Below are 13112 nucleotides of genomic sequence, written 5' to 3' on the forward strand. Positions count from 1 at the left end.
AGAGAGAGAGAGAGAGAGAGAGAGAGAGAGAGAGAGAGAGAGAGAGAATACACAGCAGGCGGGGGAGAGAACAAACTTGAAAGAGACTGAGAGGCCAGAGAGAGCTTGGCAAACCAACCTTTGGCATGGTGACCAGGCGGAAGGTTCTGGTAGGAGTTTACTCGCTGAAATGCTGCCTAGAGTCAGCCAGTGTGCTGCTGCCCTCTACAGGTACGAGGGGATAATGCAAGCTACATAGGCTTGTACAGACGTGTCCTCAGATGTGCTGTGCTTATACAATCCTTTATACAAAGGCATTTATACAAAGAAGGCATTTTCAGTTAATTACAAGAGAGCCTCTTTCCTCCTTAATAAACCTCAAACTGCAAAAAAAAAAAAAAAATGGGTCATAGAACAGCACCTGTGCATGTCAGCCAGACTGGCATTATATGTTGATATTTCTTGACTTCAGAGAAAGGAGTCCCAAAGAATTGTGATGAAAGAGGCTAGGATGGGAGAGGAAATGCTCCGCCGGACATTATGCAGTGCTTTTTCCTGTGTAGTTGGGGAACAGTCGATGGTGAAAGCATAAATAAAGTGCTATTAAGCAAATGAGGGAAGAGGAGCCAGGTAGGCTGGTTTTAAATATGTTTTACCTGCACAGCTGCAAACAATGCTCCTGTGCCATGGTCAGCCTCCAAAGGTGGACATAAGGTGGTAGACGAAATAGCAGGCAGGTATCAAAATCTAATCAGGACAAGAAGCAAGGGCATAAGCTGGGCGATTTTTCCAGGGTTAGAGTCATTGGCTGGCTTGGCGGTGCACTGGTGGAAGAGAGCACCTTAGCTCTGAACTACGTGTCTGAAACTAGCTCAGGCCTGTCTCTAAGTCCTAGAGGTCATTTTCTTTTCTGCCGTCACATGATAATGGTCATTGGTATTTTGTCCCTATATTTAGATGAATTGCAAGGACCAGCCACTCTTATTAAATATTATTTATATAATCAACGAAAAAGCAACCAATCCAGGTTGATTCCACTGCTGCATAAAAAACTAGGAAGCTGAATTGAGATTCAGACTGGGACTAGTCTCCAAATGTACTTGAATTTCAGCTCTGTTTAATTCCATCAGCAAATGCCTCTTAAATGGCTGTTGTGTCTAAGTTGCCCTGGTTCATAGTATAGTATAGAATAGACAGTAAACCCTGGGAGGACAGGACCCAGACCGCTCAGCCTGTGTGGCACATCACAGCCACACAGTATTTGTAAAACGAATGTGCAAATGAGGGGAGGAGCAGAAAGGCAGAATGAAAAACTGGATGAACAACAGAACTATAACAACAACTAAGACATTCCACTTCCTACAGAAAGATTATTCTCTCCTAGAAGTAACAAAACACACCTAACCATTATTGAAATAAGACTTAGTGAGTAAAGGAAGAAGAGTGCAGCTCCCGAGGAGTTTCAGAATGCTATGGAGAAGAGTCATCCTGTCTGAAAGAGGGGAATCACAACAGTATAACATGCAGGCAGCATTTAGTAAGTGTGAAGGGTACGTCTCATTTTATCAGGCAGAGATGAGAAAAGGCTATTCAAAGCAAGAACAGTACTAAGGAAAGGTGAAGAGCCAAGAATGTGCTTTCCAGAGCTCTGGAAATGATAAACGAACTCCAAGTGGCCAATATATGAGGCCCATGAGACAACGTAGGACAGATTAGAAAGAAAAAAAAAACTGACCTCAAATGCCAGGCTAATGTGTTCCTGTGGGATTTAGTGAGTGGAAAGCAGCAGGACTAGGGTCATAGAGGATGGAGAGCAAGTTAGTGAACAGCTATGAAGAAGAAAGTGATGAGGCAGCTGCCTGGAGAAGCAGCAGAGCGGTGAGGACTGCAGGGTAAGGTGGTCATTGGACAGAGAAAGGGGCGCAGTGCAGCTGGGGTCTCCAGCCCGACATCAGAGCACGCTGCTGGAAATAGAGACCTCAGAGGAAGCACTGGTTCTCCCAGGAGAAACAAAGGCTGGGGAGGGGGAGTTTAACACTGGAGACTTTCATCTTGGATTCTTTCTTATTCTGAAAACCAGAAGAGCAGATTCTTGGGGGTCCAGGTAGGCACACGAGTTGAGGGTTAGCCCCAGAGTCACCCATTCAGTAATGGACAAGACATTGTAGCTTGGTTCTATTATGTTGGCTTTCTCTACACTGAGAAATATATCTGAAAGCGCCTCCCCACACACACACTCTGATCTTTACCATGCTATTTCTGCCTCGTGCCCTCTGAAGAAACAGATTTGATTTCACAACCTGTTGGACTAAAAACACAGCATACTAATCATAACACCATATTCTGCGAGGGCAGAGCTGACTACCCAGTACAACACATTTCAATAGGAAATATTCTGTATACAAGTCCAATGCCATGCTCATGGAAACAAGGAGAACGTGAAAACACAGTGACTTACAACAGACTATGTACCACACAGAATCTATCCAAAAAGAAAAAAAAAAAAAAAAGCCATGCTCCGTGGTTACATAGTGACAGAAGAAGACACAAAGCCACAGAAACTGGGGATGTGTTCAGGGAAAAACTCATCCCTTTTTGGGGACCTGGGGATATAAATGTGCTATAAATGCTGATTTGTTTAGTTACCACCAATTGCATTGTCATAGGGAAAGGAGTCCTGAGCTGACTGAAAGCTGCATTATTTCACACCCTGTTCCTGGCTAAATAACGACACCATCTTTCTACTCCCTATCAGCAGTCTCTTTTTCACAAGGCAAATACCAGTCATGTTCCTAAACTCCGGGAGCCTATACTAAACCAAAGAGCAAAGAGAAGCTTAAGGCTGGGATGAATAAAGAGAAGAGTGGCCAGTCCAGTATGTTCGTGACACCTTCCCTCTTTGCCTCCTGGAACCAACTGTCTTCTTAGTTGCTTTTTACTTCCTACTGCTCTACTTTACTGCCACTGCCTCTTTCCTGCTACAGCCTGCAGACTGCGGTTGGGATTTGAAATTCTGTGTTGATTTCAAGTAAAACTAATGGTAACAGGAAACTGGAATACTCCAAGAACAGAGACTTAAAGGCAGAAGGAACCTGTAGGGCCTTCTAATCCAAGCCCTTTATTTTGCAGATGAGGAAACTGAAGCCCAGAGAGGTGAAGTGAGGTGCCCAAAGCCACACAGCAAGTTGCAGGCACAGCTAGTTCCGTAGCTCAAGTCTCCTGACTCCCAGTCCAGTGCTCTTCCCATTACTCCACGGGTCCTGTCTCTAAGCTTCCTGACAAATGCTAGAACGGTAAACCTCCACTAGTATTTTTCCAGACCATGTTAAAACTCTTTAAGGGGGGAAAGGATGCTTTCTTGGATAATGTCAGCCATACGTAGCTCAAGCTGTCTAAAGTTCTGGGACAGGGTCTTTTTATACAGCCAACAGAGTCCAAATGTGGTGCTGTTTGCTTGGCCCATATGCTTTCATGTGTTCCCAGTTAGGCCATTACTGGAGGGAAAAAAACAAGAATCAGCTTGTTTTAAAACAAGGGACATGCTGGACTCCCTCCCATCCCCCTTCAGAAAAAAAAAAATCAAGTTATCTTTAACAGATTCTAAAAATGCCTTTTCCCAAATATGCAGTCAGTTCCTTCAAAGGGCCCTTTGTTTATTCTCAGGAAGAAACCCAAGACAGCTGAAAACCAGAAGGCATCTGAGGAGAATGAGATTACTCAGCCGGGTGGATCCAGCGCCAAGCCGGGCCTTCCCTGCCTGAACTTTGAAGCTGTTTTGTCTCCAGACCCAGCCCTCATCCACTCAACACATTCACTGACAAACTCTCACGCTCACACCGGGTCGTCTGATTGTGAGTACACCAGTGAGGTGATGGTGTCTTCCCAGTGCTTGGTGTGGTGCTTCTCCCCCACCCCCACCCCAGGGTTCTGGCTGTTTTCATTCAGAGCAAGCTGTTTGCATTTCGTCTTCCAAAGTAGCCAAAAGTAGCATGCCACCATTTTGAGCCAACCACCGTCTATATATTGTCAAAGCCAGAGTATATTTCAAAGCCAGGTAACCAGCCATTTGGCTTCAAAATGCTGATTAATTACATGGGCCTCATTCCCTTCCATGACATTAACTCACAAAAAGAAATGATATTGCTGCTCTCTGGTTGCTCTTGCTCTCAGTTATAGCACTTCGAGCGTTACTAAATGGAATAACCAAATATGGACCTCAGCAGGCCAGTGAGATGCAAGGAAACAGCCATTTCCAAATTACATAACCCAAGTCAGATTTGCATTAGTTATTGGAGTCTCATGTAGCTTGGCTGAATTTCGGTCTTTCCAGTTTTTAATTTATTTTGAAGTGGTTAAAGGATAGCATACATTTACAGAAGAGAAAAAGAATGGTTTCCAAGAATTCAAAAGCCACCCAGACTTTGCATAGCCAATAAGAATGCAGGTTAAAAATATTTTTTAATTAAAAAAACTGCCTACGGGCTAAATTTGGAAATGGGCACTTAATGAGAATCGTCACTATTGAAATCATTTCTTTGCTGTTTATTTTTGCCATCTTCTCACTAATCTACAAGTCACTTCTTAAATTCTATTTTAAGAAAGTTGATAAATCACGTTAGAAGGCTGTTTTTCGTTTCTCAAGTGTAACCCAGTACTTGAGAGAGGAACACATGTGTTGACAATACCAAACCGAAAAAGTATTCCTTTTAGCTGCAAGATTCCCAACAACTCTTATGAACTGATCTCTCCACAGGACGTCTGGTTACAGGCAGAGAGTTGGCATAATGGAATGAGTTAAATATACCAAGAAAGCTTTATTCCCCAAAAGGACTCCATTTATCCTGTTCCTCAAAGGCAAAATTAAAAAAAAAAAAAAAATCTCCATTAGGAAATGAGATTCCAAATCTCTTGCTGTTATTTTTCTTGCAGAACAAATGTAAAATACTACAAGGAGGACAAAGGGTGAGTGAGTCCGGGGGATTCCCTCCCCCACTCACTTTATCATCATAGCCTCTAGACAAGGGATGTGAGCTGGGGTAGGGTCTGGGCTGCAGCCGCACTCCAACTGTCACTAGAAAATAGAAAATGAGCTCTAAGTCACTAAGACCCACGTGATCCGTACAGTCAAACTAGCAGCTTCTATTTAGACATAGGGGACAGAAGCAGGGACTTTATTCCCTGGACCATCATCATAGTCACATCCTTGGACTTTCATGCCTGGAAGTCTCTGGCCTAATAGTAATTACAGGAAGAACTTGAAAATAGCATGGCACTGTGCCCATAGACATGTGCACACTGCCCCTGCCTACCAGGAAGGTGGCCTTTCCCTTCGGTAAAAGGCCTGGAGTCTCAGTGTGCACACCTTCATCACCTGGCTCTCTGCCATACCCATGGGGAAGATTGCATAGGATGGCCCTAGCCCAGAAATCTGGTACAACCAAGCAAATGTTTTACTGAGTAGAAAAAGCATCGTGCTTCCTGTACAGTGCAGTAGGCATCCACCGGCCAGGCCTTACTTGCCCTACTTGCCTGGCATATGGAGACAGCAGGTCAGGGTTGTCACTGCAGACCCTTTGGAAGCCAGCAGAGCAGAGCTCAGTGGGATGTCTGAATGCAGTTGGAAGGAGACCCAACTGGGAGGAGAAACCTAATCTCCAGCTGTCTAGAAAGTCACTTTGATTTTGCCATTAAGATGTGTAAGTGTCTGCACCAACCTGTTGTTGAAATTGGTTATACTTCTCTCCAAACATATTTGGATTGTAGTTTGTCCTGATTTGAGCCTACACTTAGGGGAAAATTGTTTTTAGGAAAGATTCACAGAAATCTGTCCATTTGGAGGTTGCTTGAGAGAAGACAGGAAAGGAGTTTATTTTAAGCTGTTAAATTTTTTGGATGCTCTTCTTGCATTCAAGACGATTTTTTTTTTTACTTTCAAATGTCATTCTTACCATAGATTAATTTAAAAGCCTAATTTCTTTAAGGTAAAATATTCAGTTCCTATTTAGAATGAACAGATTTGGGGCATTTAAAAATAGTGCCCTTGACTTGTTAGTCTCTTTAACTCCAGGAGCATTCTACCAGTATGTGGTATTCCAGGCTTTCACAAGTACTTGAATTTTCATAGCACCTTTTTATTTTGTCATGTGCTTAGCAAAATTATTCTTAGTCATGACTTAATGCCCACTTCCTGTCCGTCAGCATGCTTCTTCCCAGTTTACAGATGAGCGAACTGAGAAAACGGACATCTAACAGAAGAGGGACTTGCCTACAGTCCACTCACGTGGGTGCTGATGAGTGTTTCTGAATTTGCTCTCATTCTGGGCATCCAGAAATCTGCTCCAAAGACAAAAAAAAAATGACATTCCTGCCTATAGACAGGTGTCTTGGAGGTGCAGGTCTACTCGTAATCGTGGTTCCACAAACACACTAGATAAGCCATCCCCGCAGACAAGAGGTGAGCTCTGCTCTAACTAGGAAAGGTGTCAAGACACAGTGCCTGAATGTACAGGATGGAGATGACTCCTTAAATGATAGTAATGACGCATTGGCAGTATAACCTGCTGTGCACTTGCCCTGGTGGCACACACCTGTGATCCCAGCACTCAGGAGGCAGAGGCAGGCAGACACCTGTGAGTTTAATGCCTGCTTGGTATACAAAATGAGTCCAGGACAGCCAAGACTACACAGAGAAACCCGTCTTGGGGGAAAAAGAAAGGAAGGAAGGAAGGAAGGAAGGAAGGAAGGAAGGAAGGAAGGAAGGAAGGAAGGAAGGAAGGAAGGAAGGAAGAGAAAAAGTAGTTTTTTCGAGATGATACTGTTATCTTGCCACAGAAATGCATGCTGTTTGGTCATGCACTCCCCAACACAATTTACTCTCCGCAATATTCTACCATTTCCATGGAGCTTGTCACCGCTCCTCCATTTCTGAAAGCTTAATGGCAGACAAATTCAGATGATGATAATAAAAGGCATTAAAAATGAATTTGGAACTAGAAAGGGTGCAAGAACCCTAGGTGTTTGACAGAGCAGTTAAACCACCAAACAGGCTGAGTTTTCGCTGAGCCAAGATCTATCTCCCTTCGAGTACTTAAACAGGGTGAATGGAGTCAGTAGAGCAGACGAAGCCCTCCATATGAAAAGCCTGTCCTGACAACTATCAAGCTGTAGCACATCACAGTCATACTCATGTGATAGACGAAACCAGAATTTTTGCTTGCATATTCCTTCCATTTGCCCCCACACACACACCACGAAGGCTCCCGTGGAAGGGGGAAGCGCTTCTCCCTTTGGCGGCCCTCCCTGTGTCTGCTGTAGATCTGCATTAGTTTCTTTTGTTGGAAGCTCACATCCGTGGTCACTTACCTTCCAGTGTTTTTGTGCTGGACTCGTCAGACTGTCTGGCTTTAGTGCCCTTGCCAAGATGCATTAACAGTTTTTATTTATTTTTAATTTAACCTTTACAGATTAGCAAACTGTTGTGTGGGTGGGTTTAAGTTTAGCTGTGTAGGTAGCATGGTGCTGCTGGGGCTGCCTGCTGTCGAGGAGACTGTGGGTTCTTCCTTTCCTGTCTCCTGCCAGCTATCCTCACTCTCTCTCCTTTTCTGTCTGTCTCTCTCTGTCTCTTTCTCTGTCTATCTCTCTCAACTCTTTCCTTCACTCATCCAAGGCCCTGTGATTAAATTTTTAGTACACTTGGATCATTTTGAACTTTTAAGCAATTTCTGAGAGAACAAAACAAAGAGGATTTTTATGGCAAACTCCATTAATGCCACATTAAGGCTGACATTTTAATTACCCCCAAGTCAGGAAATGCAAAGTTCAGGTTCCCACAGCAACAGAAACTGTCCCCTTGAGTGCCGAGTGCAGCATCACAGCAGATTCTTTCATTCCGTGGTTACACAACAGCAGCATGAGGACATTGTTTTTAGCCACGTATATGGAAAGGAGCAGGCTTTATCCTCTGTGTCTGTCCTCTAACTGCAGAGGAGGACATGAGCCTTTAGCACCCCTCCTCAAACCGTCTCTCTGTGTTAGCCTGTAATGGAAGACATGCTCTCCATGTGCACACAGACAGGATTAAAGTTGCTGTGGGGACATTAACTCTGGTTTCCGGACTTCCGTGCCAGTCACATTTAAACCATAATGTTGTAATTTTTGGCATGTAATAAATGTGCATTTCATGTACACAGACAGAAAGAAGCATAAAATGTATTTTAAAGAGCAATTAATTACTAACTTTGTGATTAAAAAACATTTGGTGCATGTTCCTTCCCATTTAGCATCAGCTGCTGGTCTTAGCCAGGCCTAATAGATGACATACTGTGTCCCATCCTGGATCTCAGATGTACTTACTGTATGTTCCTGTTCTTCTAGATAATTAATTCCTTAGTAACGCTGTAGGGGGAAAACAAAATGGAAGGAATATGCAAGCATGTAAATAGGGTAAGGGAGACTTTGAAGGAAATGATTCATTTCTACAAATAAACCTCCGAGTGCCTGATAAAAAGCCAGAAATCTGCTAAGTGGGTGTAGACAAAGGTTTCTGGCCACCTTGGAGCATCTGGTCCTAGGCCTTAAGAACAACTTGAAAGCAGATTCCCCCCCCCCATGAATTCCAGGCTTGCCCAGTAGAGGAGTGACTTTCCTAACTCTTCAGGCTTCAGAATTTAAAGATTATTTTATTCTCTAATGACTGGAGTTTATTTTCAAACTGGGAGTGGGAGGGTTGTAAGGAATTAAGGTAAAAGGCGGGCTTTTTGAAAGAACCCCTCACTTAGCGAATAGTGTTTTCTTCCTCTATATTTTAATCTGGTTGACCCATTTGCGTTAGAGAAGGGCATGTCTCAAAATAACTGAACAGGTTTGTAAGTAAAAGGAATCATTTGCAATACGCGTGGCGTAGCATTTGAAAACGCAAGTGCTTGGGTGTGTAATGAAAATTAGGAGATACAAAAAGTGCGCCGGGAAAGTGTACAAACCCCAGCACAGCCTTCAGGGGCCACAGTCGCTGAGGAGTCTCCCGCTGTTTGCTCATTCTTCCCTGCCATGCATTCCCTTTTGCTCAGTTTGGTTGCATATGGTACTTAACCTTTAAGAAAGAAACTTCCAGTTTTCCAGGGCTCTGAGTTGCTGTGCCTGGGCTGTCTCTAAGTGTGAATGTATGTCTGTGTGAGTGAAAACTGCTCGAACAAGTTTGAAGGTCTCTGGCAATTCTGACTGCGTGTTCAGAAATTTTTCAATCGGAAAGCTGATTCAGTATAAAACCTTCCAAACACTTCCTGAGGCACCTGTTCACATGGAAAGATTGGATTTCTGTTGGAGGTGCTCAGAAGGCAGTGTTTGTAACTGAAGATCTCTGTTTGGTGTGCCAAAAAAATGAAAAACATTTTGGCCCCAAAAAAACCCTGTAAATGTTCAAAATGTGTAATCAAACAAAGACTTCATTTGGATTCTGATGCATGTATCTCAGCAGATGTGTCTAAACTAACTGGAATCCCACAGGGGCAGCTGAACTGGATTTTGGTATGTCTTGATAACTGAAAGAGTTATTCTTAGACTTTGGAAGGACAAAAATGGTCCATCTGTGAAGAACCGTAATAGAGACATGGCAAAAACAGCATCTCTGAAAGAGTTATTTATGGAATTTAGGACAAGTTGGACAATCCTGAAAACATTTTGGGGTCACACTAATTTGAAGGAGAAATGCAGCCAAAATGGGATGAGGGGTAACAACCACAGATAGTCACTCTCCTACTGCCTGGATAATTAATCTTCTAATAAATTATGTATCAATTAAGTAGTAAATGGGGCATCTGTACTGTGACTAGGTGCTGTGGCTGCTTCCAGAGTGCCCGAGTACGGTGAGCAACTGAGTGCTTATCTCCTTTTCATTCCTAACAGGGTAAACTGGTTTTCTGCCATTCCATTAACCAAATACATGTGGATTTTGTTTCTTTAAAAGAGTCTTTCCTTTTTTTAAGAAGTCACCCTTCTACCTCTGAGCTGGGTAACATATGCTGTTTTTGGAATTAGTTTTATTGCCTTTTTACCCTCTTATTCAGACATTTTCATGCTGAGCTGAGTGCAGCACTTACACATTAGAAGGCCAGTTGGGTTGGTTCATTTTGTTTTTGTGGGGTTTTTTTTTTTTCTTTTTTTTCTTGCTTTGATTTTGTAGAGTTTGTATTTATTGTATTTAAGGTCATACTTTTTACATCTTAATTACGTCTCTGTAGCCTCTTTTCTTCCATTCACTGAATGTGGCGCCTGTTCCAAGTCTGCTTCTGAGAGAACTGACTGTGCAGAGCAGACTTGGGACTCAGTCGGTTGACTGTTCTGAAGGCAGAGGGCCTCAGGCCAGGTGATATGCAGGCTGTAGTCTCCCAAGCTGTGGTCCAGTGCCTGCAGACTTAGACTCTTGTAAAGAAGAGCAGATACTATCATAAAGGACTGCCCCACAGGGTGGTTGAAAGTGCATCCTCTGAACCATGGCCCTCAGCATCCATTTAGTCACTTGGTACATGTATGTGTCCATGTGTAGCTTTCCTGAGTTCTGTGTGTACCCAAAGGTGAAAACAAACAGAGCCTGCCACCAACCATCTTAAAAGTTAGTCTATGTCTGCAAATCACCTTTCTCCTGTAATTAACAATGGTTATGAAATACACTATAATTTATTAACATCTAGTTAAGTTTATTGAAAAGATTCCAATTGACCTCTTTTGAAAGGTTAATATAATTTCATTGAATGTGAGGCATTTACATTAGGGTAAAGTATGATGAGTTTGCCCCTAGTTTAAAACTTTAAAATCCTCAGGAAGGGATTTTTTATAATTAATTTATTTTTTATTAATTAGAGTTTATTCACTTTGTATCCCAACTATAGCCCACTCCCTCATTCCTTCCCAATCCTACCCTCAATCCCTCATTCCCTCCCAACCCCACCCTTTAATCCCTCATCTCCTTCCATGCCCCTCCCCAAATCCACTGATAGGGGAGGTCCTCCTTCCCTTCTCAGGAAGGGATTTTAAGGAAATTATTACCATCAAAACTCTGCTTAGAGAAGGTCTAATTCAGCAGCCAGTATGTGGCACATACAGGGATGGGAGGGGCCAACCAGAGAAAGGAGAGAGACATTGTCAGTAGTTCACACTTTCGAGACCTAGTGATAGGAGGGAGGCCAGGGAAGCTAGACTCAAAAGACTGAGTAAGATGAGAGTAAAAAACTCCAAGAGATAACTGCTAGGTATGAGAAGGGGGAAATTATCAGAGATAACACCAACAAGATCTCAAAAACATTAGACTGAGGCATCTGGCACTAGTGGAACAGACCTACAATCCTAGCCACTCAGGAAACTACTGTAGGAAGATCAAAAGTTCAAGACCTTTCTGGGCAACAAAATAAGGTCAGGGTCAGTCTGGTCATCTGATCAAGTCTCTTTCTCAAAAAACAAATGGAAATCCAAGCAAGCAAGCAAACAGCAGAAGGAAAGAAACACTACTAAAGACATAGCTCAATGTTGGAGGGTTGATATAGCATACACAAGGCACTAGGTTCAATCGCCTGCAAGGGGAGGGACAGATTTCAGAGAATAGAATAGAGTTGATTTCATAAAGTACAAAACATAAAACATGAGACAATCCCAGTGGAAACACAACGGTGACTTACAAATTGAGTCCTAGATTATAGAAGAAATATTTGAAATTAGGGGTTGGAAACTTTTTGGCCAAGAGGCCATAATTTATGCCATAATACAGGAGTAAACTTCAAAGAAGACTTTCTTGAAAGAAAAAAGGGGAAATAGAACCTAGGGAATGTTTACATTGAGTGATAAGAGAACAAAGAATCTTCAAAGGAGAAAAAAAAGATCTGAGAGATAAGAGGAAGCCAGAAGAGTGAGGGGATCATCAAGGAGGGGATGGGTCAGCTACAGACAGCATGGAAGCAGAGAACTGGGCAAAGGTCCTATCAGGCCTTGTGCCTACAACCTCAGAGTAGTTGTCCTGAAAGCAGAAGCAGGTCTCTCTCCCTCTCTCTCTCTCTCTCTCTCTCTCTCTCTCTCTCTCTCTCTCTCTCAAACACACACACACACACACACACACACAGAGCAGTTCAGGGACAAACAAGATAAATGCAGCATTTGCAAACAGCTTTTTAAAAGAGGCTTAATGATTTAAAGGATGCTGAGTAATTCAAAGGTTGGATCATGAGTATTCTTAAGATGCCAGGTGTCCAAAAGCCCTTTTAGAAACAAAGGACACACACACACACACACACACACAGGAAGACTCCATAAGCACACACAGTGAGAGGGAATTAGATCCCATCCATAGGACAATGTAGACGTGAAGACTGAAAGGAAAGGAACCTGAAGGCACTGCCCAGCCCATGATTCAGTAATTCCACCTGCTCTTTCCCCGCCATTTTCTTTTCCTTGTGTTTAATGAAAACAAATGTTTTATAAGAATCATTGATGTCTTCTATAGAAGGCTTTCACCAAAACCCAGTTCATCTGAACATTAGCTGAGGATACCAAGTATCAGATACTTGGAGTATTTAAATATTCTAACAGATTTTAAACCAGTTATTTGAAGCATAATCCTATAAAGTGCCAAGTTCTGACTTCCTCTCCTGACAGAGTCCACTCAAATAGCCGTATAGTGACCTATAGCAGCATACCCCCTTCCATATCAAACATCATGAGGCACCCTCAGCTTCATTATTTGGGGCAAGGAGGTTTAAACCTGGTCACTTAGAGTATTTGCTTTCTTTACTTGCTAAAAAACCATTCCAAAAGCCATGGCCATCTGGACACACATTATCTGACATTGATTCTACTCTAAGAGTATTACTTTGCTCTGCTATTAAATGACCTGCAAAACTAAATGAAAAGTATTTTGTCATCACTGGAAATTATTTAAACAATCACATGGAAGATTCTTGATCGTTCTTCACAATTGCACAAGGCACAATGACTTCATACTTGATGGTAAATTGGCTGTAAGAAAGTTTTCCTTTCTTCCTGAATTGTAGAAGCCCCCTCCTACTTATCTAGCCCCAGCCATCTCAGCGTGATTCTTGCTTTCACCTTTGTAAGAACACCTGGTAACATACCACATAAGGAATTTAAGATAT

The 13112-nt window shown here is 42.6% G+C and overlaps 1 protein-coding gene across 12 annotated transcripts in view; it reads left to right on the forward strand.

Moving 5' to 3' along the window:
- The window catches only part of Zbtb20 (zinc finger and BTB domain containing 20), a 767676-nt gene that overhangs the window by 714925 nt on the left and 39639 nt on the right, over window positions 1–13112 (forward strand). For all 12 annotated transcript variants that reach the window (XM_055624791.1, XM_055624790.1, XM_055624785.1 and 9 more), the window contains 2 exons: window positions 3109–3272; window positions 3643–3830. In XM_055624791.1, coding sequence (XP_055480766.1) covers window positions 3262–3272; window positions 3643–3830 — 199 coding nt within the window. In that variant the 5' untranslated portion in view covers window positions 3109–3261. The remainder of the gene's footprint in view (window positions 1–3108; window positions 3273–3642; window positions 3831–13112) is intronic.

Source organism: Psammomys obesus, unplaced genomic scaffold, assembly GCF_907164565.1.
Source record: "Psammomys obesus unplaced genomic scaffold, mPsaObe1.curated_primary_1811, whole genome shotgun sequence".
NCBI classification, from domain to species: Eukaryota; Metazoa; Chordata; class Mammalia; order Rodentia; family Muridae; genus Psammomys; species Psammomys obesus.